The sequence below is a fragment of the Embiotoca jacksoni genome, unplaced genomic scaffold (genome assembly GCF_022577435.1).
Source record: "Embiotoca jacksoni isolate LCO1_2020_lvr unplaced genomic scaffold, fEmbJac1.0.p SCAF_2, whole genome shotgun sequence".
Classification (NCBI taxonomy): domain Eukaryota; kingdom Metazoa; phylum Chordata; class Actinopteri; family Embiotocidae; genus Embiotoca; species Embiotoca jacksoni.
This window is the reverse complement of record NW_027185340.1, coordinates 10,206,970-10,231,480: the sequence shown is the minus strand read 5'-3', so window position 1 is coordinate 10,231,480 and position 24,511 is coordinate 10,206,970. Positions and strand designations below refer to the sequence as shown.

The window sequence follows — 24,511 nt, the reverse complement described above, 5'->3', positions numbered from 1 at the left end:
ATAAACCGGAGTATATTCCTGCTTTATTCTCTGAAACCTGAACTGTGTTCAGTTCGGTTTGTTCGTACCGAGCACGTTGAGCCTCATCTCCTTGGAGGCCTTGCCGAGGCTGTTGGAGGCCACCAGCGTGTACAGGCCGGTGTCGTGACGCTTGCCCTGCTGGATGAGCAGCGTGCAGCTGTCGTCGGACACCATCTTGTTGATGTGCTCGTCGTACTGAACTTCCACCTTGGCGTCTGGCTTGTGGGGCGGGGCCTTGTACCAGGTGAGCGTGGGGAACGGACAGCCGCACAGCTTGGCCACTATGCTGATGTCGGAGCCTTGCTCAACCTCCATGAACTCCTTCAGCTCGATGGACGGAGCACCTGCAGGCCAAACGATGATGAGGAAAAGTGAGTATTACTGAATCCTACATTTCCCATGATGCAACTTTACTGTGTGTTTCATGAAACTGGTCAGAGAGACTTACAGGTCTGGTCTTGGATCTGGATGGGTCCGGCAGTGGTTGAAGGTCGGCTGGGTCCAGCCATGTTGTAGGCCACGACCCTGAACTCGTACTCGTCTCCCTCGTTCAGGTCCTCCACCTTGAAGGTGGTGATGTCTACATCTCTCCTGTTACACCTGCCGGACGCAGCACAGACAGTTCAACCGTAGGTAAAAAACAAACCACCAACACAAACGGAAATCAGGACTCAAACTGTTTGAGAAGTGAACGGTGAGTCGGACTTTCAGATTACATGAACTGATTCATGTTTTGTGGTCAGAAAACAGATTAAGTTGGGAATATCTGCAGCTCTGTGTAGATGTTTAGACCATAAACAGATCTGACCCAGTCTTCTCTGGATTCGTCTGGTTCCCATGTTGAGAACCAGACGTGGAACCACGAATGAAGCTGTACCTCCTCCAGGACTCCTTCTGGCTGCTGCTGGCTTCCCAGCAGAGCAGATCAACGCTGTAGTGGGTGACGGGGGCGCCACCGTCATTCCTCGGAGCCTTCCAGGTCAAAGTCACCGTGCCCTTCTTCACACTCTGGATCTTCAGCCTCGTTGGAGGATCGGGAGGATCTACCGACACAACAGATCAGTGTAAGATCACGAACTCTGAGAAAAAAGTCTTCAGTCTGTCAATCCATAAAACCAACTTCTTTTATTATAAAGTGCAGATATTTGTTCAGATGTCCTCTGAAGTTTCTGTCTCGTACTAATGTTGAGATCAGATTTAAAAAGCCTCTTGAATTTGTTATAAATGAGGTTTTGATGTGTACATGACAGCATCATCTGCATACTGGAGCACTGTGAAGTAAAAACAGGAAACAGACCTGAAACAGCACAGTTTATTAATCTGCAGGTAAAACCAGCAGGAAACAGTGGAGGACATGATGAAAGAGAAAGTAAACATACGGATGGGATCTTTGGCTTTGGCTCCCTCGGGGGTCTCGACCAACGGACCGAACCCAAAGCGGTTCTCAGCCCGGATGCGGAACAGATACTCCTCACCGCCAATCAGGTCTAGAACCACCAGAGACTGAGCAGCACAGGCCGGGTTTACCTGAGGGAAGGAGATCAGGGTTAGATGGCACGGTATGTTTCGGTAAGCGTTCTGTCACAGCGTGTCAAGGGTCGTACTTTGGTCCAGGCTTTGCCCTCCACTGTCTTCTTCTCAATGAAGTAGCTCTTCACCCTCTCTCCACCGTCACTCTCGGGAGGTTTCCAGGTGAGTCTGCAGGTTCCCCTCGTTACGTCGCTCACCTTCAAGTCTCTCGGCGGTCCGGGAAGGTCTGCGGATCCACAAAAAACATAACTTAAAAACCAGTAGACTGACTGGATCTCAATCAAGTCCTGTTTTTTAATTGTTACTCCAGCTGTGCCAGCCTGCTCTTCACCACACACACTCTCTTTGGATGGTTAACCGTCCACGTACCGAGCACGTTGACTCTGACTTTGAGGACTCTGTGTCCGGCAGGATTCTCTGCGTTAAGGATGAATCGTCCACTGTGGCTCAGTTTGCTCTCCAGGATCGAGACCACCGACGTTGTGTCAGTCGAGTGTATCTAAGACGAAAACAGCAGCATGTTACACTAATTCGACAAACTGAACCAGAAACTGATTTATTTATAATTTAATCTGATCTTGTAGCATTATTAAGGCTGAATTAACTTTATCACTTCAATGGTTTTAAAGATGATTTAGATAGATGTTTTTGGACATTTTTTTAAATGATAATTATGATGTTGTTCTGACAGAAGTTGTTGTTGTTCATAGCCTTAACACAAACTAATCTGTCCCGGATGAAGTCAGACCTCGGAGTCAACGGGCAGCGTGTGCACTTCGTTCTTCTTCTCGGTCTCGGCGGTTCCGTCGAAGTTCCAGGTGACTTTGGGAACGGGTCGTCCGGTGATGGTGACGGGGATTCTCAAAGTGGTTCCCGCTCTGCAGTTCAGCAGGTCGTGAGCGCTCACATCCAGACTCAGAGTCGGCTCGACTGGAAAACAATCGTAGATAATAAGGGTTTGTGAAGCTTCTGTTTTTTTTAAAAATACGTTTGTATATCTGCAAACTATAGTTCAGATCAAACTGCAGTCTTTTTTCCAGTCAATTTGGATATAAAATCTGCTTTGAAATCACCTTAAATTTCTGCCACTGTGCAAAATGACCTCATCAGTGTAGAAATGGCTGCTGCAAATTTCTAATCAGAAACTAAATATTTATGTCCACAGTAACTACCAGAGATATTGATCCTTATGGGACGCCATCATTGATTTTAAACCTGCAACAACAGTTTTAACTAAGAGATCTCTATCAGCTGTCAGAAGAATTATCTGAAGGAAGGACATCACTACACGTCTCTTACGCAGGATGTCCTGAACCAGGATATCCGACGTCTTGGCGGGTTCAGAGTTTCCGGCGGCGTTCACAGCGTAAATCCTGAACTTGCACTTCTTGCCCTCCTTCAGGTCAGGGACGGTGATTTCAGTGGTTGGGTGGAGCTTGTCTGCGGGGTTCACCACCCTCCAGTCAGGAGAACCCTCCTCGTGGACCTCCACGATATAACCCTTAATGGGGCTGCCTCCATCTTTCTCCGGGGGGCTCCACGTGAGCGTGATGCTGCTCTTGGTCTTGTCTTTAACCTCGGGGGTTCCAGGTGGGCTCGCCGTTTCTACGAAAGGAGAACTTAGTCTTTATCCTGTCAGATAACGAGCTCTCGCTCTGTCAGTGCATCTTATGACCAGCTGTGGTGTGATGAGACTGAATAAAACCATTTAAATTTCAGGGAGACAGCTCGACAGAAAATCAGGTCTGAGTTTAAAATAGTGTCACACCATAAAAAAACGGTCACTCACTGCATGGGTCCATGGCGAAGCGGCACTCGCTGGCCTCGCTGGGCGGTCCGACTCCTGCGGCATTGCAGGCAGCGATCCTGAACTGGTACTCAGCGCCCTCGATGAGCCTCAGCACGGTGTACTGTAGACCCTTCACGGCTGGTTTGGTGACCGGAGACCGGTTGACGCGACCCCAGTACACAGCACCGCGCTCCCTCTTCTCCAACCAGTAGCCCTGGATGGTGGAGCCGCCATTTTCCAGAGGCGGGTCCCAGGTCAGCGTCATGGTGGTCCCCGTGGCTGCGATGATTTTGGGGTTGCGTGGAGGTCCGGGGAGGCCGAACGGATCCCTCAGCTGCACTTTCTCCGAGTCGCAGCCGTCGCTGATGCCGTACTTGTTTTCAGCTTTGATCCTGAACTGGTAGGAACCGTTCAGGTCCAGTTTGTAGACCTGACGGAGCAGAACCGGGACAGCAAAGCATTAACGACAGCATCAAACTCTGTTCAGATATACTTCACTGTTCTGGGATTCTCATATTGAGAAAATTGTTTTAAGCTTTTAATGTGGTCCCATTTAAATCCACATTAATATATATTTAATCTTGTTTCATTATTGACAACGTCATGCATCTTTACTTCCAAAGAAATTTTTGGTAAATTATTCCGAATATTTGGACAAATAAAGTTTCTGTTGGGTTAAATTGAAGAAATCATTTTAAATGGTGAAAAACCTCCATGCTTAATTTATAACAGGCTTTATTTGACTTTCTGTCCCGGTTTCGGTTCCAGACTCTACTGACCCCGTATCTCCTGTCGATGAGGTTGATGGTCAGAACGTCAAAGTCGGACTTCTTCTTGCTGGCGTCTCTGCGCTCCACGATGTAGTTGGTGAGCTCGCTGCCTCCGTTGTCCTCTGGGGCGTCCCAGGTCAGGTAGCACGAGTCCCCCTTGATATCCGAGACCACTATGTTCCTTGGAGGAAGAGGACGGTCTGAAGACGCAAGGTTGGGTCAACGTAACGCTCAACGTGTGGACATGAAAACAATTTTTGAACAACAGCTCTGTGACACATCAACAGTAAACCAGACGGGGGACTCTGGAGCTTACCGAGGATTTCGACCCAGATCACATGCTGAGATTTGCCGTAGCAGTTTTCAGCCACCAGCTTGTAGTTGCCTTTGTCCTGCCTGATGGTTTCTGGGATGGCAATCTTTGTCTTCATCGTTGTCCGGTTCACCTGAAGATAAAAACAATTTAGCTTGTCATCTGCTCGTCGAACCAAACTGGAGGACTTCAGTCTGAGAATCACAGATCACATTTGTTCTGTAGCGGGCACTTGATGAAAGGCCGTCAGTAAATGAAGGGTTCATCCTCTGGTGAGCAGGAATGTGCTCAGTAGAGGCCTTATTCTTTTTAAGGTTTCGCTGCCTCAGTCCATGACCAAAACTCCTTTAAAAGAAGTATCCAAGAAAAATGATGGATGTCCAAAAATGACGAATCTCAAAATGTAGTCCGTTAATCAACCAACCTCTACAGTGTCAGTGATCAATACCATGAAAACATAGAGGTAAAATAGAAGGAAAATGGGAACAAGAGGATGGAGAGACTCAGTGGAGAGAAGAAATGTAAATACGAGTACCATCAGCGGATTGATGATCTGTGGGAACGCCGTGAAGGATGTGGAGCGGCTTTGATTTGTGGATTCCGATCCGTTTCTCACCTCCTCGGTCTCCATCGTCATCTTCTCCTCGTCGGGCTTGTCGATCACCACGTCGTCCTTCATCCACTGCAGCGTCGGCAGAGGAAGTCCTCTCACCTCGGCCGGGATGTCGACGGCTGCACCTTTCTTCACGATGATGGCGTTGCGCTTGAAGAACTTCAAGATCGTAATGACCGGAGCAACTGCGCACAAAAAAACAGGTGTCAGTCCTTCACACTTTCACACAAAAGTATAATTTTAACGTAAAAGGTTTTCACGTACTTTCATCGTCCTGGATCTTGACAGTGATCGGCTTGGACGGTTCTCCATCCCCGACCTCGTTCACGGCTTTGACGCGGAACTGGTACTCCTGGTTCTCCGACAGGTTCTCAATGGTTCCACAGCACTCTGTGAAGACCTTGCGGTTGGCCACGTCAAACTCGTTGCTGTCGGACCTCATCTTCTCCACATAGTAGCCTTGAATGGGGCTGCCGCCGTCGGTGCGAGGCGGCTGCCAGGCCAGAGTGATGGAGGTCTTGCTTCTGTCGGTGTAGTGCAGTTTCTCGGGGGCGGATGGAGTACCTGGAACATTGTGTGAGTTTAGCCATGACTGGGCAGCTGTTTCTCTTCAGGTACAGAATAAATGTGAGCTAATTTCATCTTTCAGTGGGTTTACCTTTGGCATCCTCAGCCAGGATGGGTCCCAGGTCTGTGGGAACTCCATTGCCGTACTTGTTCCTTGCGATAACCCTCAAGTCGTACTCCTCGCCGGCCAGCAGGTCCTGGATGTCGCACTTGCAGGACGCCATCTCGACGGGCTGGCGGAAGAGCTTCATCTTGGCGTCCTTCCTCAGCACCTCGTAGCCAATGATGTCGCTGCCGCCGTTGTCCACCGGGTCGGACCAGGTGATGACGATGTTCTTCTTGGTCACGAGGATGGTCTTCAGGTCCACCACTGGTCCGGGCACATCTGTAGAGACACAGACCAGTAAAATGCCAGCCAGGTAAAAATTTTTTATGTCAGCTTGGAGTTTCCATGTTTCTCTTATGTACTGAAGTTAAAACTCAACAAAAACATCTCAACGCATTTCCTTAGTGCACCACAAATGAATAGCAACGCATGAGTCTCCTCGACCTTGTCAGAGATTTTAATGCTGCGTTTGTTTTTGTGACACTGACCCATGATGTCCACTCTGGTATCGGCGGTTTTGGTGCCACTGCTGTTGGTGCCGGTGATCTGGTACTTTCCGTGATCCGCCCTCACCACCTTCTTAATGAACAGCACGCTGTGCTTGCCCTCTGTCTCCAAAACCACTCTCTCTTTGTCGACCTCAGCCTCGTCTTTGGCCCATTTGACCTCCGGCTGCGGTCGTCCCGTCACCACGGCAGGGAGCCTCAGGGACTCGCCGGCCTTGATCATGATGCCGTGCTTCACGGAGTCATTAAATTCCACAGCAGGAAGTTCTGACCGACACAGAGGGGTAATAAGATTGATTTTTAAGATGTAACAGCAACCTTGAACATTTTCTTAGAAACAATCACAGATTAAGCGCCGCCCTCGGATCAGTCCTCATAAAACTGTCGGTACCTTGAGGCTCTGTGACGGTGACGGGTTCAGTCACGCCGGGAGCTCCAGGACCGGCGTCGTTGACGGCGACGACCCGGATGTAGTAATCTGCGCCCTCGGTGAGGCCGGTAACGGTGTACATCAGCTCTTTGCACCTGAACTCTGTGCTGCGGGTCCAGTCCTTCTCTCCGACCAAAACCTGGGACCAGTAAAAACAGTTCAACATCATCCAGGACCAAGATTTCTGTTGGTGGTTCGGCAGATGTTGGTAGAATTAAATCAGCAGTCCAGGAGAATGAACTGTCTGTACCTTCTCAACATGGTATCCCAAGATGTCTCCTCCTCCGTTGTACAGAGGGGGCTTCCAGGCCACGATCACAGAGTCCTTCCCAGTGTCGACGATCCGCGGACTGGGGGGGCCAGGAGGCACTGGGGAGGGGAAGTGAAGGGCAGATTTAACATTTCTCTTCAGGACACGGTTTGTCTGCAGTACATGATAAAAATATTTACAGGTTTCTATTTCATGAATCTTTGGACGTTTGGTTTCATTATTTATTATCATTTTAAAATAAATGTCTGAGCTGGGATGTAAATATTTTGTATTAATATGTTGTTTGTCTACGATCTGCAGCCTCGCAGCATTTTACATGATCTGAGATGATGAGACCTGATGGTACTTAGTGGAAACATTCAGTTTGTTTTAAATGTACTGAAATGTCATTAAAACCCGGTACGGAGTTACTTTGGATTTCATGACTTCTGTCCTGCAGAATTTGATGAGTATGTTCGAGGCTCCTACATGAACCCTTTCAATAAAACTCACGGATGGCGTCCATGGCGATGGTGCGGTCGGTGGGCTCGCTGAAGGGCCCGGGGCCGGCCAGGTTCTCTGCGCACACTCTGAAGATGTAGGTGAGTCCCTCCATCAGACCGGCGATCTTCACCGCCAGAGAGTTGAGGAGGACTCGGTTGACTCGGGTCCAGTGTTTGCTATTCACCTCCTTCCTCTCGATCCAGTAGCCCAGGATCGGGCTGCCGTTGTCCTTCGGCTCGTGCCAGGAGATGTGGGCGGTGCTCGCCGTCACCTCGTGGACTCTGGGCGTGTTGGGAGCATCTGGTGGATCTGAGGGGGGAAACAGCATTTATTGATTGGTGTCATTCACAATACGACCACCGGGTGGAGTCAAAGTGTTGAAAAAGATCCTTCACAGTTTTTAAAATGTTTCTGTGGCTGGTTCCACAAAAATAATGTAAAAAATAATTCACTTATAATTCATTAATAAACATATTATCATACATATTTATTTGGATGTTTCTTCCATAGAAATGTTATTAATTAAAAGGATTTAAAAAAAAACAACTTTAAATTATTTAGTGTTCATTTAAAAAAACAAATTTAAGTAACAATAGAGCTATTATGTAGCATTACAAATAGTTTTCTTTAATTAAATGTGATATTTAATTAAAAAAAATTGTTAACAGAATTTACAAATATATTTAAATGTATTCATATTTTAGAGGATACATGTAACTTTTAGTGCATAAAAATGTTAAGTGAACACATGTAAAATGTATACATTACTGCAAGTATAATATATTTAATACATTGGTAAAATATTTGGTAATTAAAAGAAACAGTTAATTAACATTATTTACCGATGGATTACATATTATGTGACATTTGAAATTAAATCTTTAATATGGATTGGTACATTTCTCTATTAAATTGTATTAAAACCTCTGAATGAGGGAATCTATCCAAAGAAAAGGGTCAGATTTATTCGGATGTGTTCGTCATATTATATATTATTATCTGTGACACTGCATGTGTCCTTCGTTGTTTTTCCGTGGTTACTTACTGAACTGGTTCTTGGCGACGAGCGGCTCAGAGATGCACGGGAGGCTGACGCCGTACTTGTTCTCGGCCGTGACTCTGAAGATGTACTCCTTGCCTTCGATGAGCTTAGTGACGGGGAAGCTGGCGCCCTTCAGGGTGGATGTGATGGTGATCCAGCCGATCTCGTCGTTCTTGTTGTCCTTCTTCTCCAGGATGTAGTTCAGGATCTCACTACCGCCGTCGTCCTCCGGGGGCTCCCAGTTACAGACGGCCGAGGTGTTCCTGATATCGTCGAAGGTGAAGTTGATCGGACAGCCGGGTTTGTCTGCGGGACGAAGGAGTCAGGATTACAACAGTATATACGAGTATAATCATGTGACCAGCAGCTTGGAGTATCAGTAAACTAAAATAGATGAACTCGTTTCTCACCCAGCACGTTGACAATGCAGGAGGCGGTGGCGACGCCGTGAGTGTTCTCCACCTTGATGGTGTAGTTTCCATGGTCGGGTCTGACGGCCTCACGGATCATCAGCACGGTCTGGCCCTTCTGGGTCTGGTCCATACCAAGACGCTGACGCAGTGGAGTCAGGAACTCCTCCTCGGGTTCTGGGACCTACAGGACACAAAGTCAGAGTTTAGGAACATGTAGGAACACATTCAGGACTTCCAGATGTAACTGATAGGACACAAACCGAGGTCTTGCTCTTCTTCTTCTTGACCACAGGCACGCCCTTCTTGATCGGCTCTTTGGTGACATCCTCCTCGTTCCTCAGCCAGGTAACTTTGGGGTACGGCGACCCGGAAATGTAGGCGTCGATACGGATCTCCTCACCCTTCTTAATGCACAAACCGGACTGCACACGGGCATGCAGGTTCACCTTCGGTTTATCTGGAAGTGCAGAAAACAGTTTGGAAATTTAAGCTTTAATCTAATTTTGCTTGGACAGTAATCACTTTTAAAATCATCTGTCGTTTCACTCACCAACGGGGTCTGCAGCCTTCATGGGTTGTGAGCTGCGAGACGGCTCACTGACTCCGGCAGCGTTCTCGGCTCGGACCCTGAACTGATACTCCATGTCCTCCTTCAGGCCCGTCACCACGTAGGAGAGACCGGGGACGAGGCTCGGCGTGACCCTCTCGAAGCGGTCACCGTCCTTCTCGATCACTTCCACGATGTAGCCTTGGATGGGGCAGCCGCCGTCGCAGTCCGGAGCCTTCCAGGTGACGGTGATGGAATTGGATGTGGGGTCGTGAGCTTCCACCTGGATGGGTGGGTCTGGTTTCTCTGTGAAATCAATATTAACAACAGACAGTTGTTAGTTGATCTGAAAACTTCTGATTGTCTGATGTTCTGGAGCTGAAAACAGAACTTACGTTTGACTTCCTCGGTGAGGACCGGGTTGCGTAGGTCCAGGTGTTCCCCCGCTCCGACCTTGTTGACAGCCTTGACCCTGAAGTAGTACTCGCAGTTGACGTAGAGGTCTTTGACAGTGCAGGTCAGGACATTCTCCCCGGACATCACGGGCATGTAGGTCTTCTTGGAGGCCTCGCGGCGCTGCAGGGTGTAGCTAACGATCGGCGTGCCGCCGTCATCCTCCGGGGCTTCCCAGGTGATCTGGCAGGAGTTTTTGGTGACATCGCTGGAGGTGATGTCTTTGCATTGACCGGGGAGTCCTGCGAGGTTCAGAGAGGAAACAAAAATAAGTCAGAAGGCGACTCCTCTTTGTTGAAGATTGTACCAACAGCAGAGCTGCATGCAGGCAACCAAAACCAAAGACTTGATGGTGTGAAACTAAATCACTGATCTACGAGTCCTCCTACCAATGACTTTGACGTTGATGGTCCCAGTGGCAGTTCCCAAGCTGTTCTCCAGAGTGATGGCGTAGGTGGCGGCATCGGCACGAGTGCACTTGAGCAGCTCCAGGTGAGCGCTGTTCATCTCCACTGTCATGGAGAGGCGGTCGCCGGCTTTGCACTCCACTGTGTCCCTCTGCCAAACCATTTTGGGGGTCGGTATCGCCCTGTAGGGGATGTTCAGGTGCAGCTTCTCGCCCTCAACCACGACCACATCCTGCGCCTCCAGATCCATGGTTGGAGCACCTTGATACCAAAGGGCAGGATAATTATTCAAGGTGGATTCTGAGTGTTGTGGTTTATATTCCTAAATCTTAACTCTGTCCATGCTTACAGTCGGGATCCTTGGTGAAGACTTTGTCGGAGATCTCGGAGGGATCGCTGACGCCGATGCAGTTGATGGCGCGAACTCTGATGACGTACTTCTTCTCCGGTTTGATTCCATCGTCTATCTTGAAGTTCAGCTCCTTGATGGGCCGGTTGTTCACCCTGAGCCACTTCAGCTCCGTCCGGGCCTCGGCCACTTCCACGTGGTAGCCGGTGATCGGGCAGCCGCCGTCCTTGGCCGGAGGCTTCCACGTAACGTTGATGTGTTCCCTGCTGGCGTCGGGGATGGCCACTTCCAGAGGAGGAGATGGAACGCCTGCACAGAGACGAGATAAATGACGCTATTTATTTACCCAAACAAAAACTATTTTTTTGTTTTATTTATTAAGTTCGATTGAAACGTGTGAGTGAAGGACGTCCCCATCAGGTGGAAAAACACCTGAAAACTGTTAAATTCCCACATCTGCGCTCGCAGTGCAAACTTGATGCTCTCTTACTGGTTGCATCCTCGATGGTGAGGATCACAGTCGGTTCACTCGGGTCTCCAACTCCGGCCTCATTTTCAGCTCTGACCTGGAACTGCACCTCAGAACCTTCATCAACGTCCGTCACCTTGAACTGCGTCTGTTTGTCTGGAGTCTTGCAGCACTTCAGCCAGCGAGTTCCCATCTTTTCTTTCTTCTCAATCACGTACCTGCGGAGGAAAATGTTTGTGTTGCTCAATCGATTTGGAACAGTATGAAGGAAAACCACAAGTTTTATGTTTTTAGAGTGATCTTAGTGCAACGATGGTGAACCTTTAACTGCTGGTTCTTGTCTTTTTCACATCAGATATTACTAATAAGCACATTCACATGTCTGTCAGCATCCTCTCAGTTACCATGTACAGGTTTGTAGATAACAGGTTGGTGGCCTTACTTGGTGATGGGTCTTCCACCGTTGCTCTTGGGAGGTTCCCACTTCAGCTCGACGTGTCTCCTGGTGACCTCCACCACCGTCAGGGCGTAAGGAGGTCCAGGAGTGGCTGCAGGTAAGGTGACAAACGTTAATGTCCAAACCAGTTCGGTTTGTCTGCAGACAATGCAGCTCCGTTTTCTTTGCAGGGCAGACTAAAGATCAGAGGTCATAAAGGAGAAACTCACTGAAGGTGTCCTTGGCGAGCACTGCATCCTCCAGCTCGCAGAAGTCACCTGTCCCCACGGCGTTCTCAGCGGCGACACGGAACACATATAGAGATCCTTCGTTGAGAGGAGTCACTGAGTACTTCAGCTCCTTGACGGTGGTGTCCACGGCCTGCCAGGCCTTCCGCCTCACATCCCGCTTCTCCACCACGTAGTTGGTGATAGGCGAACCGCCGTCGCTGCTGGGAGCCTGCCACTTCAGGTCAGCGTTGATCTTGGTGATGTTAGTCACCTCCAACCACTGTGGAGCCGTCGGAGGGTCTGTTGAACGGAAAACAAAGACGATCAGTTCAAATAGCTCAAACTCAAGGACACAGTTCTCCTCGTACTCTTCGGAAACAGTGGCTGAACTTACAGAGTCTCTCCTTGCAGACCACAGGGTCGCTGGGCTCGCTGGGCTCACTCTCGCCGGCCTTATTGACAGCCTTGACCCTGAACGAGTACTCCTGCTTCTCCATCAGACCCTGCAGCTGGTGCTCGGTCTGAGGAACGTCCTCTGCGATCCGGATCCACTCCTCGCTTCCAGTCTTCTGGAACTCAATGACGTAGCCTTCAATCTTCGCCCCGCCGTCGTGCTCCGGCCGGGTCCACGCCAGCAGGGCCGAGGTCTTGGCAACGTCCCTTACGACAGGTTTACCAGGAGCCCATGGAGGATCTGAGGAACAGTGAGGTGTTGTTACTCCTACGCTCATGATACACACGAGCCCACGTAGACTCATCACAGTGATTGACACACGTCTTACCAATGGGATCTTTGATGAGGAGGGGATCAGTCTCTGCACTCGGTTTTCCAGGTCCGGCCAGATTCTCAGCCAGAACACGGAAGCGGTACTTCTTCTTGGTGGGGAGTCCTTTTACCCTGAAGCCACACAGTCAAAATGAAAAAACATTCACCCTGTTGTCTGATGCACTTTCATCTTCACAGCTGTAATTAGAGGACTTCCATACCTGAAGGTTGTATCCTTAATGGGCAGCTTGTTGCATCTGATCCACTTGTCGCTCTCTGGATCGAACTTCTCGATCCAGTATCCGGTGATGGGGCTGCCGCCGTCTTCGTCCGGCTCGAACCAAGTCAGAGTCACAGCGTCCTTGGCGATGTCGGAGGGAGTGACTCTGGTTGGAGGACCAGGGGGATCTGAAGCAGGTAAAAACCATCATTACTTATTATTGGATATTCGTACGTGACCTGCAGACATCAGTTTTGAGAGAAAGGAGTGGAAAACTTACCGAAGGAATACTTTGCAATGATTGGCACGTGCTCTGCGGGTTCACCGATGCCGTACTGGTTCTCAGCGCTCACCCTGAAGACATACTCCTTCAGAGCTGTGAGCTTGCAGGCCTTGAAGGTGGTGTGTTTCACCGTGGCGGACAGCTTGACCCACTCCTCTTTGTCGGTCTGACGACTCTCCACGATGTAGTTGGTGATGGCCGAGCCACCGTCGTCCCTGGGAGGGTTCCAGGCCAGGAAGCAGGACTCGTTGGTGATCTCGGAGATATCGAAGGCAGCTGGAGGACCCGGTTTGTCTGTAGAGGGTGGGAGAGAACAGACAAGAGGGATTAGGTTGGTCATTTTTATTGGAACGGCCTCATACGAGCTTCATTGGTCGGATACAAGCTGGACTTCCTCTGCATTGGTACGACTCTTTAACTGACTAACTAAAACTCTGAAGCTCATTGAGACGTGTTGATTGATAAACTGCCTGCAGTTCCCACTGACGATGGTTTGATAAATCAAATCGGTATTTGTACCGAGGATGTTGACATCGATGGTGGCGGTGGCACGTCCACAGGTGTTGACTGCCTCGATGATGTAGGTGGCCGTGTCCCCTCGGGTGGTTTTGCTGATGGAGAGTTTGGAGTGTCCCGGCTGGGTGTCGATTGCGATGCGGTCTTCGGCCCGCAGGACCAGGTCGGCCTTGGTCCACTTTACCCGGGGATCCGGTTTTCCTTTGATGTCTGCAGGGAGCTCAATCTTGGTTCCGGCTCTGGCGGTCAAACCAGCCAGCAGCTTCACGTCCAGCTGGATCTCTGGAGGATCTGTAGGATGTGTAAAGACATCGGTTAAACTCCAACCTCGATATAGTGATTTTAATACTTGTAGTCCCAACCTGATGGATCTTACTTCTAAAAGGTGTCGGTAAGGTGCTCTGACTTTGAAGCAGCTGTATATAAAATATTCAGTTTGTTGAAGACTACTAGTTTTCTTCAGATGTTTAATCTCTACATTATGTTACTCCCACGTTGTGGTTCATCCTGCCAACACGACACGTTATCCTATTTTACTTGAGCTCCCATCCGGACCAGTGCAGACCAGCCTACCTTTAGCGTCCACGGCCTGGATCTCGTCGGTGGCCCTGCAGGGTCGGCTGGATCCCAACTTGTTGATGGCTCTGACTCTGTAGGCATACCACTGGCCCTCGATCAGGCCGGTCACCTGGAACCTGTGAGCACACAACACATATTATAGACAGCTGTCCCAAAGTACGGACCCAGGAATCAGTCCTCGACTGTGGGGTCTTACTTGGGTTCAGGGATGGGGTCACCGCAGGGTTCCCATTTGTCCGTGCCACGCTGACACTTGTCCACCACGTAGCCTTGGATGTTGGCGCCACCGTCGTACTTCGGAGGCTCCCAGGACAGAAAGATGCTCTTAGCGCTCTTATCGCGCCACTTAAGATTCTCGGGAGGATCAGGTACAGCTGCGAAGTAAAATATGAACAAAGATGAGATTTTGGATAGTTGTACACAGAGATTTAAACAAAGTCGACTCTTGATTGAATTCAGAGTAAATAGACGCTCACTGGCAGGAGATGAGACGTTGACGGGCTCGTCGATGTACGCCGGCTCTCCAGGTCCACACTTGTTGCAGGCGGTGACACTGAAGAGATACTCCTTCCCTTCGGCCACGTCTGTCACTGTGTGCTCCAGGTCCAGGACGCCCGTTGCCACCTGCAAAACATGGCAGCGCAAAGCTGAGCAGTTAGCACAAAGGACGACTGATGGTCCTGGTTCATCGTCACACGCTCTGGCTTCAACTAAACCTTCTGTCACACTTCACTGTCGCTCCGCCTGGTCCCAGATTCTAGCAATTTCTTTTGGGTGTTTTTTTTTTTAATAGACGTGTTGTAGAAATCAGTCCCTCCAGAGTTTTTTTGTGATTGTTGGGATCAAAATGTTTTAATTTTGTGGTGGACTTTCTGAAAAATGTCGATGAAATTTGTGGAGTTTTTTTTGAATAAAATCGTGGGAATTAGAAAAAGTTGCAAGTTCAGAAAAAAAAGTGATTTATTTTTTTAAAGCACTACCTGATAAAGGAATAAATCTGTAATCACTTCCTGTGATAATCATGCTGCACATCACAGAAATATGTCAGTTATAATCTTTGTTTATGCATTTATTGAACTTAGAGAACCGTGGAGATCAAAGTTCCTAAAAGCTCCTAAAAGCTGTGTATGTATCCAGAACAGACAGTCTGTGACTGTAATATAGAAACAATGACTACAGTCAAAGTAAGAGCTTTAGATGCTGTTTAATTCATGTTCATTCAACACATAGACCTGCTGGATGCACACAAACAAAGAGACGTCTCTGACAACTGGACGTGTGGATAAAACTAATTTAACATACAGTAATATGGAATCACTTCCTTTGATCATAAATATTTAATTAGACAATTTTATTCTGAAGGCCACATTTCCCATAAACCCCGCCACTTCCTGTTTTTCCTCTTGTTCCGGTTTCCTCCAGTGAACAGTTTTATTTGGTGATGAAAACAGGAGCACAGACTTTCTGATTGGAAATGAGGAGTTATTGTTGTTAATAAAGAGAGTTTTGTTTGAAAATATTTACTTTATGTTTTAATACTTTCAGCACAGATTGTGATGATGACGTTTTTTGCGAAAAAATTGCAGGAATAAAAAAAAATTGCAAGCTCCCGCAAATATCGTGGAGTTTGCTTGAATTCGCGTTAATTATTGCGATCGCAAGAGCTAACTTCTCCAAAAAGATGACAACAGTAAGATTTATCTCCAACATCAGCTACGACCAGAGGAACTTATCAGTTATTGTGGATCATTGCAGATCCTGTGAATGTATTTCAGATGTACCTTGGCCCAGGTCTTGCGAGACACTTCTTTCTTCTCGATCTGGTAGTGGGTGACTGCACTTCCTCCATCGTGCTCCGGAGCCTCCCACATCAGGTGGACATGCTGTCGGGTCACCTCGGCCACCTTGAAGTCCTTGGGAGCACTGGGGCATGCTGGGAAAATAAAAGTAAAAACATTCATGAATTGAGAAACAGAGACGTGTCTTAGAAAGGTTTTGAACCATAAGTAAACCAACTTTCCAACAAACTAAACATCTGTTCTAGAATGGGTCACATCTGCTGCCACTACGAGTCGGAGAAGTTTCCGTTACCGATGACGTTGACTTCGATCTCCCCGGAGACGGACGTGATGTCGTTCTCCAGCTGCAGAATGTAGGTGCCTTTATCGGGACGCACGCTCGGCGAGATCGTCAGCTCGGTGTACGTGGGCTTCGTCACCATGGAGACACGCTCGTCCGCAGTGGTCAGCTCCTTCTCCCCAAAGGTCCACTTGGCGACGGGGGTTGGGTACCCGGTGATGGGCACTCTGATGGTGAGGGGCTGCGGGGCGATCACCTCGAGGCCGTTCCTGAAGCCACTGAGGTCAAAGGTCGGCCCAACTGCAAAGACAGAAATGGTTTCTATGTTACTGACATTTAGAACGTTCAGAAGTTATGCTGCCATCTAGTGGACACAAAATATTTAACCTGACAAACTGAGGAACAAAGAAATAATTACAATAATGAAATAAACAACAGCAGAGTCATATTAAAATAATGATGTACTATTGACTCGTACCGTGCGGGTCGTCTGCGAGCAGTGGTCCGAGCTGCTCAGTTGGGTCGGAGACGCCGGCAGCATTCTCAGCATAAACTCTGTAGAGGTACTTCTGGCCAGGCTTCAGACTGGACACCTGGAGATAACAACAAAACCATCAGAACTGGTGAGTCATAAAGATGCAAACCGGGAGAGGAATCCATCGGGACGAGATTATGATGGAAAAAAATCTGCTAAAAAACAGAAAATAACAACAGTGGTAAACTTCAGTCAGAATAAGGTGAAAGTCCTCGGTGAGCTCCGTACCCGGTAGGAGAGGTCGGGACACAGTCTGGCATTGCAGCGCAGCCACTTGTTGGAGCCGTCGTCGCATTTCTCGATGATGTAGCCGGTGATCATGCTGCCACCATTGCTCACCGGCGTCTCCCAGGTCAACGTGACCGTGGTCTTGATCTGGTCACTGAAGTTCAGGTTCAGAGGTGGACTCGGCCTCTCTGCAGGGACAAGATGCGTCATCAGACTGCGTCTTAATGGAGTTACGATATGAACCTTTCAACAGCGAGCTTTCACTCACCGATAGGATCCATGATCTTGACGGGCTTGGTGGCGGCGCTGGGCCTGCCAATGCCGGCCTTGTTCTCGGCTCGGACCCTGAAGATGTACTCCTTGTTTTCCACCACGTCGTTCAACGTGGCAGAGCGGTCGCTGGCCCCACAGACCATGGCCGCCTCCCACTTCACTGACGTCCTGTCGCGGAGCTCGATCACGTAGGCGCTGATCTCAGAGCCGCCGTCAAACTTGGGGGGCTCCCAGTTGACGGTGGCGCCAAACTTATTCACAACGCCTAATGCAACGTTTTCTGGAGCATCTGGAACATCTGATGGTAGAAAATGTTGTCATGAAGGATTCAATATGTTTACAATGTGGAGACGGTATGTGACTGTCTCTGGGTGTCTCCATGTGTCTCCGTGTGTCTCTGTGTGTCTCCTTGTGTCTCTGGGTGTCTTTAGGTGTCTCCATGTGTCCCATGTGTCTCTGGCTGTCTCCATGTGTCTCTGGGTTTCTCCATGTGTCTCCATGTGTCTCTGGGTGTCTCCATGTGTCTGTAGGTGTCTCAATGTGTCTCAATGTGTCTCAATGTGTCTCCAGGTGTCTCCAGGTGTCTCTGCTTACCAAACTTGTTCTTGGCCTGAACGGCGTCTTCGGTGGCGACGATGGGTCCGCTGCCAACCCTGTTTCGTGCACAGACTCTGAACAGGTACATGGAGTCCTTCTGGAGGCCGCTGACGCAGTACTCTGGAGTATCGGCCCGGTCCGTGGCCAGGCTCCAGGTCTTACGCTTCACATCTCGTCTCTCCACCACGTAGGCGACAATCTTGCTACCGCCGTCACTCTCGGGCTCCTCCCAGGCCAAGCTGACCTCGCCGTCGGCGGTGTCGACCACTCTCAGGTTCTTGACAGGTCCGGGGACGTCTGAAAAACCACCAACGTGACACTTAGAAAGTCTTCCGGTATCCACAGACTTATCGGATCACATGACATCGATTCAACTCACCGATCACGTCCAGGTGGATGAAGGCCTCGCCCATGCCATGCTTGTTTTTCACGACCACCTTGTACTGGCCCTGGTCCTCCTTGCTGGGGCTCTTCAGGCGGAACTCCGTCTTGTCGGCGGACGTGTCGATGTTCTGGACCGGCAGGCTAGTGCTCTTGAAGAACCACTCGGCGTCTGCGCGAGGGTAGGCATCGTAGGGCACGTTCATGATGAAGGGCTTGCCAGCATCCGTCACCAGTTTCTGGTCAGTGGTTTTGATCTTCGGAACAGCTGCAGAGGAGATGAACCAACTCAGGAGGATTTCATTTAAACTGTGAGAAGTGTTTTTATACTTCAACCTGAAGTGTTGCGCTCTACTTCGAATCTATGTCGCTGTTTTTGTGTTCAGCTTCTGTCCCGTCTAATGTCTCTTCTGTGTTTTGACTCACCTGCCAGCTCCAGCTTGGCCCGGGCGTCCTTGTCTTTGGCCACGATCCGATACTCTCCCTGGTCTCTGGGTCGGATCTCGCAGACCTGGAGTCTGTGGATCTTACCCTCGCTGATCATCTGGTACTTGTCTCCCTGGACGATGATCATGTTGTTCCTCATCCACTTCACCTCCACCCGGTCCTTATTGAGCTCCACCTCGAACACGATGTCCGAGCCTGGAGGCTCGAACACGTCCTGGGGAGGACGGACGATCTCCACCGGGGTCTCTGAGGGACAGGAAGGAGCGTCACGCCTGACGACTCCAAACAGAAAATACAAATCTCCGTTGTCATTTTTAAAATGAGGAGTTCACCTTCGACGAAGAGTCTCGCTCTGGTCCTCCTCTCATCCACACCGCACGCATATTCACATTCATCATCAGGTCGGCACACCTTGATGATCAGCCGGCACGTCTTTCCTTCTTTTTCCATGTGATATCTGCAGAAACACAAGACAAACGTATGATGACCATGACGTCACTGAAGTTGGTCGGAGGGGCCATCGACGCTCGACATCATCTCTTCTGGCAACAACTCTAATTTAGATTTTATCAACTCGTACGGTGCATGAAGGTTTAAATCGTGAAACCACAAAGTCTTGTGTAAAATAAAGAACTGACTAGAAGCCTCCATGGATTTGATACCTGGGTCCCTCTCTGATCTCCCGTCCGTTCCGGTACCACTTCACAGCAGCTTTCTCTTTGCTCAGCTTGCAGGTGAACTCCGCGTCCTCGAACTCGGTGATGGTCTGGTCCTTCAGCTGCGCTGTGAAGTCCGTCGGCGCCTCGCTGATGATCAGCTCGGCCGCGCATTTGTCGTCTCCAACCATGGCGTTGTACTCGCCCTCGTCATCCATGACACAGTCCTTGATAGTCAGCATGTGCTTGAGGCTGTCGACTCTGTAGACGACGCGCTTGCTGAGCGTCACCTCGTGGCCGGCCTTCATCCACCTCACCGTCACCTCGGGCCGGTTCACCTTACACACAAAGCTGATGGTCTTCTTCTCCTGAGTCTCCACGTCCTCAATGGGCTGCAGGAACTTCAGCTTCTCCTCTGCGGGGTGACAGAAGATCACAGAGTCAACACGGGGGGACAAACAACCAAACCGCTGTTTCAACAGCCGACGCGTCGAAAAGCGGCATTTGTTTCGGTGCAGCAACCAAAACACAACGACAGCTTTCAGCTGGTTCTTCTCGCGGTGGAGCTCGTTCTGGATGTGGTCATCGGCCATCACATGATTTCCTCAGCGTGGTGAGTCCCGCCCCGACAGTTCCTAAACCGTCAGAGCGTCCGACTCCCTGAAGGTTCAGGAACTGTTGGAGGTCAAACCGCTTCATCTAAAGGTTCTAAGGAGACAACCTGTAACTCCACTAAAATTCGGTACCGATCACTTACCTGCGACTTTAGCGCTGGCGGAGCACTTGGCTGTCTCTCCCCTGTGATTAGTCAGGTTGATGGTGTAGCCGGCCTCGTCGGCCTTTGTGGCGTCTCGGATCCTCAGGGAGAAGACGTTGTCCCTCTGAGCCATCATGTACTTGCTGCTCTCGAAAATGGTCTCCTCGTTCTTCAGCCACTTGGCCTTCGCTCCCTCGACGTTCGTCTCGCAGTTGAACACAATCTCGCTTCCCTCTTTCACCTCCGTGTCTTTAATCGGCGTGATGATCCTCAGTTTTTCTGGAACAAATGAAAACGCGTTGAAACCAAACCTGCACCTCCGAAACAACCAAAATAAGATGTGGAGAGGAAAGAAAATGTCTTACCTATCACACACAGATCGGCCGAGGCTCTGACGCTGCCGATGTGGGCAACGTAGCCTCCCTCGTCCTTCAGCTCGCAGTTTTTCACAATAAGAGCCCTTCTCTTTCCTTCGCTGATGATGGTGTACTTGTCTCCGGCTTCCACCTCCTTGTCCCCTCTGAACCACTTCACCTCGTACGTCTCCTTGGAGACGGAGCAGGTGAACTCGGCTTTCTCGCCCTCCACGACCTCCTGCTTCTGAGGACGTGCGATGAACTCGGCCGCCAACTCTGGAGAGAGGAGGAGGAGCAAAGACGGGTCAAGAGGAAGAGTTAAAGTGGACCTGATTCAGGTCAGGTCCAGGCTAGCTTGTGCTGACAGAATCGGCCCAGAGAGGCACAAAATGAAGAACCATCCAATGACTTTTTGTGTTGTTACCGTTGAGTTTGAGCGTAGCCGATGTCCTGACGCTGGGACTCAGGCGGCAGTTGTAATCGCAAGCGTCTTCCATCCTCAGGTCCTGGATGATCAGGATTCTCTTGCGTCCGTCCACGATGTGCTCGTAGCGGCCGCCCTCCGGCAGCTCCTCGTCTCCTCGGTACCAGGTGACCTCGGCGCCGGCCTTTGACACCTCGCAGATCATCTTCACGCTGTCCGTCTCCGTGCCCTCCACGTTGGACAGGTTCTTGGTGAACCTGGCTGCCTCCTCTGAGGGAATAAAACAGCAAAACATCACCGGTGCTGTTTCTGACCCGGTGGAACAAGAACCACGGACCGTCGCTTCCTGTTCAGAGTCATGCTTCACTTTTCACAGGAATATTCTTTATTTCTCCACGTGTGAACAATGAATAATGTCTCTCACCGATGACGGTGAGCAACGCGGAGGTCTTGGAGGTTCTGGCATCGCACTCGTACTCCGCCTCATCGTCAAACACCGATTTGTGGACGATAAGGATCCTCTGGACTCCCTTAGCAATGATCTCGTACTTCTTTCCTTTCCTGATCTCGCTGCCGTCCTTGAACCAGCGAACCTTGAGCCAGGACAACGTGAGAGTCAGTCTGGAGACGGGTCGCATCGTTTCACACGACCATCAGATCTTGGACAGTCGGCGGTCTCTTACCTTGGCAGACTCACGGGACACTTCACATTCAAACTTGGCAGATTCCTTCTCTCCGATCTCCACGTCCTGCAGCGGCTTCGTAATCTCCACGTGAGGCGCTGTGGACACAAAGACGCCGCTGTCACAAAACACAGTCTAATCCAACTTTTCATGTGGAAGTGAAGCCTAGCTGCAGTTACATCTTATCACCACAGAGGGCGCCAAAGAGAACCAAACCAGACTTTAATTTAATAACTGTTTCTGTTCGCATGTTTCAGGCAGGAATGAAGAGGGAGGACACGCAGGTCTAAAACATACAGATAGATATATGAAAAGAAAGAATGCAATAGTGATGGCTAAAATACATAACAATTTATAATTTACTGCACTTAAATCTCAAGTCAAAATCATGAGACACTTACTGAAGATTTATTTTTAAAATTCATCACTATTTCAGTCGTACATAGAGGTCAAATATAAAACAAGTAAATAAGTATGAAAGGGACAAAACAACACGTCAGGAACAGTTTGAATGTATGGAGGCCAATTAATGCCCCCAAAACTAAAATCTCTTGTAGAATCAAAGTAAAAACAATTTCGACTTTACAGTTAATTATAACAATGAGTTTTTAAATCACAGTTTTAATGGAGTTTTCTAAGTAGTAAAAGTCTATTTTGATTTAAAGAAAAGTTTAGGTTCATTTTAATGAATGTAAATCTACAATAAAGAAAAACAAGTATTTTCTGATGTTTTAGAGAAACAGAAATATTCACTGTGATGTTCACTCAGGCAGCCGCTGGCCTCCATCTTGTTTTGAACAGTTTTCTCCTTAAAAAATTCGGACCCTGTTTTTTCTTTTGAATTTACAGGAACTATTTTTACGTTTTTAACATTAAATAAAAGTTTGTATTCTTACGTGTGACCTCCAGGAAACAGGAAGTCTTGAACTCTTTGGCGTCGCACGTGTACATCTTAGCGTCGTCGGGAGAGCAGTCGTGGATGAGCAGCGCTCTCTTGCGTCCGTCGGCGAGCGTGTCGTACTTCTTGGTCTTTCTGACTTCCTGTCCCTCCCTGAACCATCGTACCTCGCCATTCTCTCGGGAAACTTCACATTCCAGCGTGGCGGTGGCTTCTTCTTCCACTGTCTGGTCCTCCAGAGGCTTTGTGAACTCCACCGGCGGCTCTGAAGCACACAGACACACTTTGAGCCGCTAATAACCGAACACGCACCTGTATGTCCCGTTCAGATGCGTTCACTGACCCCCGGTGCGTTCGAGTGCCTCACCTCTGATGATGAGCTGCGCCTGCGTCTGGAAGTCTTTGGCGACCAGTTTGACCTCGCCGGCCTCAGACAGCTTCACGTCTCTGATGGTCAGAGCGTGAGATCGACCCGTCACCCGAGTCTTCACCTGTCGACACGCAAAAACACAAATCTTAATTTATTAGTTGAACACATTTCCATCTGTGGCGGATCGTCTCGTACGTTTCACATGTTGGACCTGTTCCCTGTTTTATTGGTTCTTTTATCCATTAAATCGTCTTTACTGTTGAGTTATAATTGTATTGTTTGACTGTTTTCCAGTTTTATTGTTTGTGAAGAACTTTGAAACTGTTGTCTTTGGAAGTGCTTTAAAAATAAAATTATAATTGTAAAAAAATTAATAATTGTAAGTCCCAGAACAAATTTCCAGGATTGATGAATGCATTGAGGTTACAAAATGTCAGTCACAGTTTGGTGTCGTTTTCAAATTAAAATACATAGAAACTTAGTTTAAAATGTTTCATATAACTAATAAATGTTTAATAGTTGTTGTTTTTTAAATGTCGTAAAGGATCAGCTGATCATAAAAAAAAAGTTCCTGAACCAACTTTCTGTTGAATTGTTTAAATTCATCATTTATTTTGTTAAAAGAGACAAAATGTGCCACGAAACACAAACTGAAGTTTTAAACTTTATTTAAACTCTAATTATAAACTTTTATTGAAAATTTGGTTGATTCCTTATGTACAGAATAAAAATCTCTCAACAGGCTTGTTGGTGAACAAACCTGTAAAACCGATGTGTGTTTAATATTTTCATCTGTAAAGTGTTTTTTTATACAGTAAATATTATATTTTCTTTAAAACAAACTTAACTCAACTTAAAGCTGTCCATTTCAAGTGTTCAAGTTAATTTTTTGCATTATTCATTCAAAGATTCAGACACTTTAGGAAAAGATTTAAACTTCTTTTCTGTTTATAACCAGTTTCTCATTTACTCTTCAGGTTTCAATACACTGACTCTTATTTTTATAAACTTCTGATGAAGTTTGAAGCCTTTGAAACCTCGGAGAGACTTTAGTTTGCAGTGTTTCGTACATATAAGGCTGGTGTGGCGGTCGGCTGAGTCACAGATAACAGCAGCTGCTATCGCTGCATTATTTTTAGTGGCAGCAGAAAGTCTGACGGCTCAACGCTGCAAAACACAACTTAACATGAGACACAGATTCAACCTCAACAGCTGCTTTTACTTTGAAAAAACACCAACAGTCACTCTGTTTTTTTTAAAGTGCAGATTTAGTTTGTTTTTAAATGTTTGTTTGTTTTTAAAACAAGTGTCTTCATGTCGTGATCAATAACAGCCGAGTGCAGAATTTTTAGAATGAAGAAAAACATTTTTTAAAAGAAGAAATATGAAAAACTTATTTTGAGATTAAACTGACTCTGAATCTGTCTCTGATGGTGATTTTTATTGTTTAAAGACACTGATTCATTTTCTAGTTTTTTTTTTTTTTTTAAAGGGAAACAAATCAAATTAACCTCTTTGTACTGTTTTAACTTGTTTTTCTATAAATTAACATCAGTAAACAAAAAAGACAAATCATTGTAAAAATAAAAGAATTAAGTTGGAAAATTACTTTACACACGTTTGAACTGGAAACAGTCGACTTCTTTTAAAAGTAATTTTTCCATATTTTCACTTTGTTTGAAAAAGCGACTTCATAAAATATAGATTTACCATTTTGA

The 24,511-nt window shown here is 48.0% G+C and overlaps 1 protein-coding gene across 31 annotated transcripts in view; it reads right to left on the bottom strand.

The window, feature by feature from the left end:
* Positions 1–24,511, bottom strand: part of LOC138201202 (titin-like) — a 156,031-nt gene that overhangs the window by 62,279 nt on the left and 69,241 nt on the right. For all 31 annotated transcript variants that reach the window (XM_069154451.1, XM_069154460.1, XM_069154467.1 and 28 more), the window contains 53 exons: positions 22,791–22,914; positions 22,422–22,688; positions 21,526–21,623; positions 21,267–21,435; positions 20,843–21,112; positions 20,428–20,694; positions 20,063–20,341; positions 19,312–19,720; positions 18,982–19,106; positions 18,629–18,895; positions 18,201–18,470; positions 17,819–18,118; positions 17,220–17,522; positions 16,952–17,139; positions 16,667–16,781; positions 16,201–16,488; positions 15,891–16,042; positions 14,586–14,733; positions 14,306–14,483; positions 14,104–14,225; positions 13,534–13,821; positions 13,012–13,308; positions 12,733–12,919; positions 12,528–12,643; positions 12,140–12,439; positions 11,746–12,045; positions 11,522–11,627; positions 11,101–11,297; positions 10,611–10,919; positions 10,244–10,522; positions 9,797–10,096; positions 9,405–9,707; positions 9,115–9,311; positions 8,852–9,035; positions 8,445–8,747; positions 7,409–7,708; positions 6,896–7,014; positions 6,607–6,784; positions 6,198–6,482; positions 5,695–5,988; positions 5,301–5,600; positions 5,040–5,221; positions 4,427–4,556; positions 4,120–4,310; positions 3,341–3,770; positions 2,851–3,156; positions 2,300–2,481; positions 1,921–2,050; positions 1,626–1,777; positions 1,401–1,548; positions 899–1,064; positions 470–621; positions 69–365 (listed from right to left, as the gene is read on the bottom strand). In XM_069154451.1, the coding sequence (XP_069010552.1) occupies positions 69–365; positions 470–621; positions 899–1,064; positions 1,401–1,548; positions 1,626–1,777; positions 1,921–2,050; positions 2,300–2,481; positions 2,851–3,156; positions 3,341–3,770; positions 4,120–4,310; positions 4,427–4,556; positions 5,040–5,221; positions 5,301–5,600; positions 5,695–5,988; positions 6,198–6,482; positions 6,607–6,784; positions 6,896–7,014; positions 7,409–7,708; positions 8,445–8,747; positions 8,852–9,035; positions 9,115–9,311; positions 9,405–9,707; positions 9,797–10,096; positions 10,244–10,522; positions 10,611–10,919; positions 11,101–11,297; positions 11,522–11,627; positions 11,746–12,045; positions 12,140–12,439; positions 12,528–12,643; positions 12,733–12,919; positions 13,012–13,308; positions 13,534–13,821; positions 14,104–14,225; positions 14,306–14,483; positions 14,586–14,733; positions 15,891–16,042; positions 16,201–16,488; positions 16,667–16,781; positions 16,952–17,139; positions 17,220–17,522; positions 17,819–18,118; positions 18,201–18,470; positions 18,629–18,895; positions 18,982–19,106; positions 19,312–19,720; positions 20,063–20,341; positions 20,428–20,694; positions 20,843–21,112; positions 21,267–21,435; positions 21,526–21,623; positions 22,422–22,688; positions 22,791–22,914 (11,947 nt within the window). The remainder of the gene's footprint in view (positions 1–68; positions 366–469; positions 622–898; positions 1,065–1,400; positions 1,549–1,625; positions 1,778–1,920; positions 2,051–2,299; positions 2,482–2,850; positions 3,157–3,340; positions 3,771–4,119; positions 4,311–4,426; positions 4,557–5,039; positions 5,222–5,300; positions 5,601–5,694; positions 5,989–6,197; positions 6,483–6,606; positions 6,785–6,895; positions 7,015–7,408; positions 7,709–8,444; positions 8,748–8,851; positions 9,036–9,114; positions 9,312–9,404; positions 9,708–9,796; positions 10,097–10,243; positions 10,523–10,610; positions 10,920–11,100; positions 11,298–11,521; positions 11,628–11,745; positions 12,046–12,139; positions 12,440–12,527; positions 12,644–12,732; positions 12,920–13,011; positions 13,309–13,533; positions 13,822–14,103; positions 14,226–14,305; positions 14,484–14,585; positions 14,734–15,890; positions 16,043–16,200; positions 16,489–16,666; positions 16,782–16,951; positions 17,140–17,219; positions 17,523–17,818; positions 18,119–18,200; positions 18,471–18,628; positions 18,896–18,981; positions 19,107–19,311; positions 19,721–20,062; positions 20,342–20,427; positions 20,695–20,842; positions 21,113–21,266; positions 21,436–21,525; positions 21,624–22,421; positions 22,689–22,790; positions 22,915–24,511) is intronic.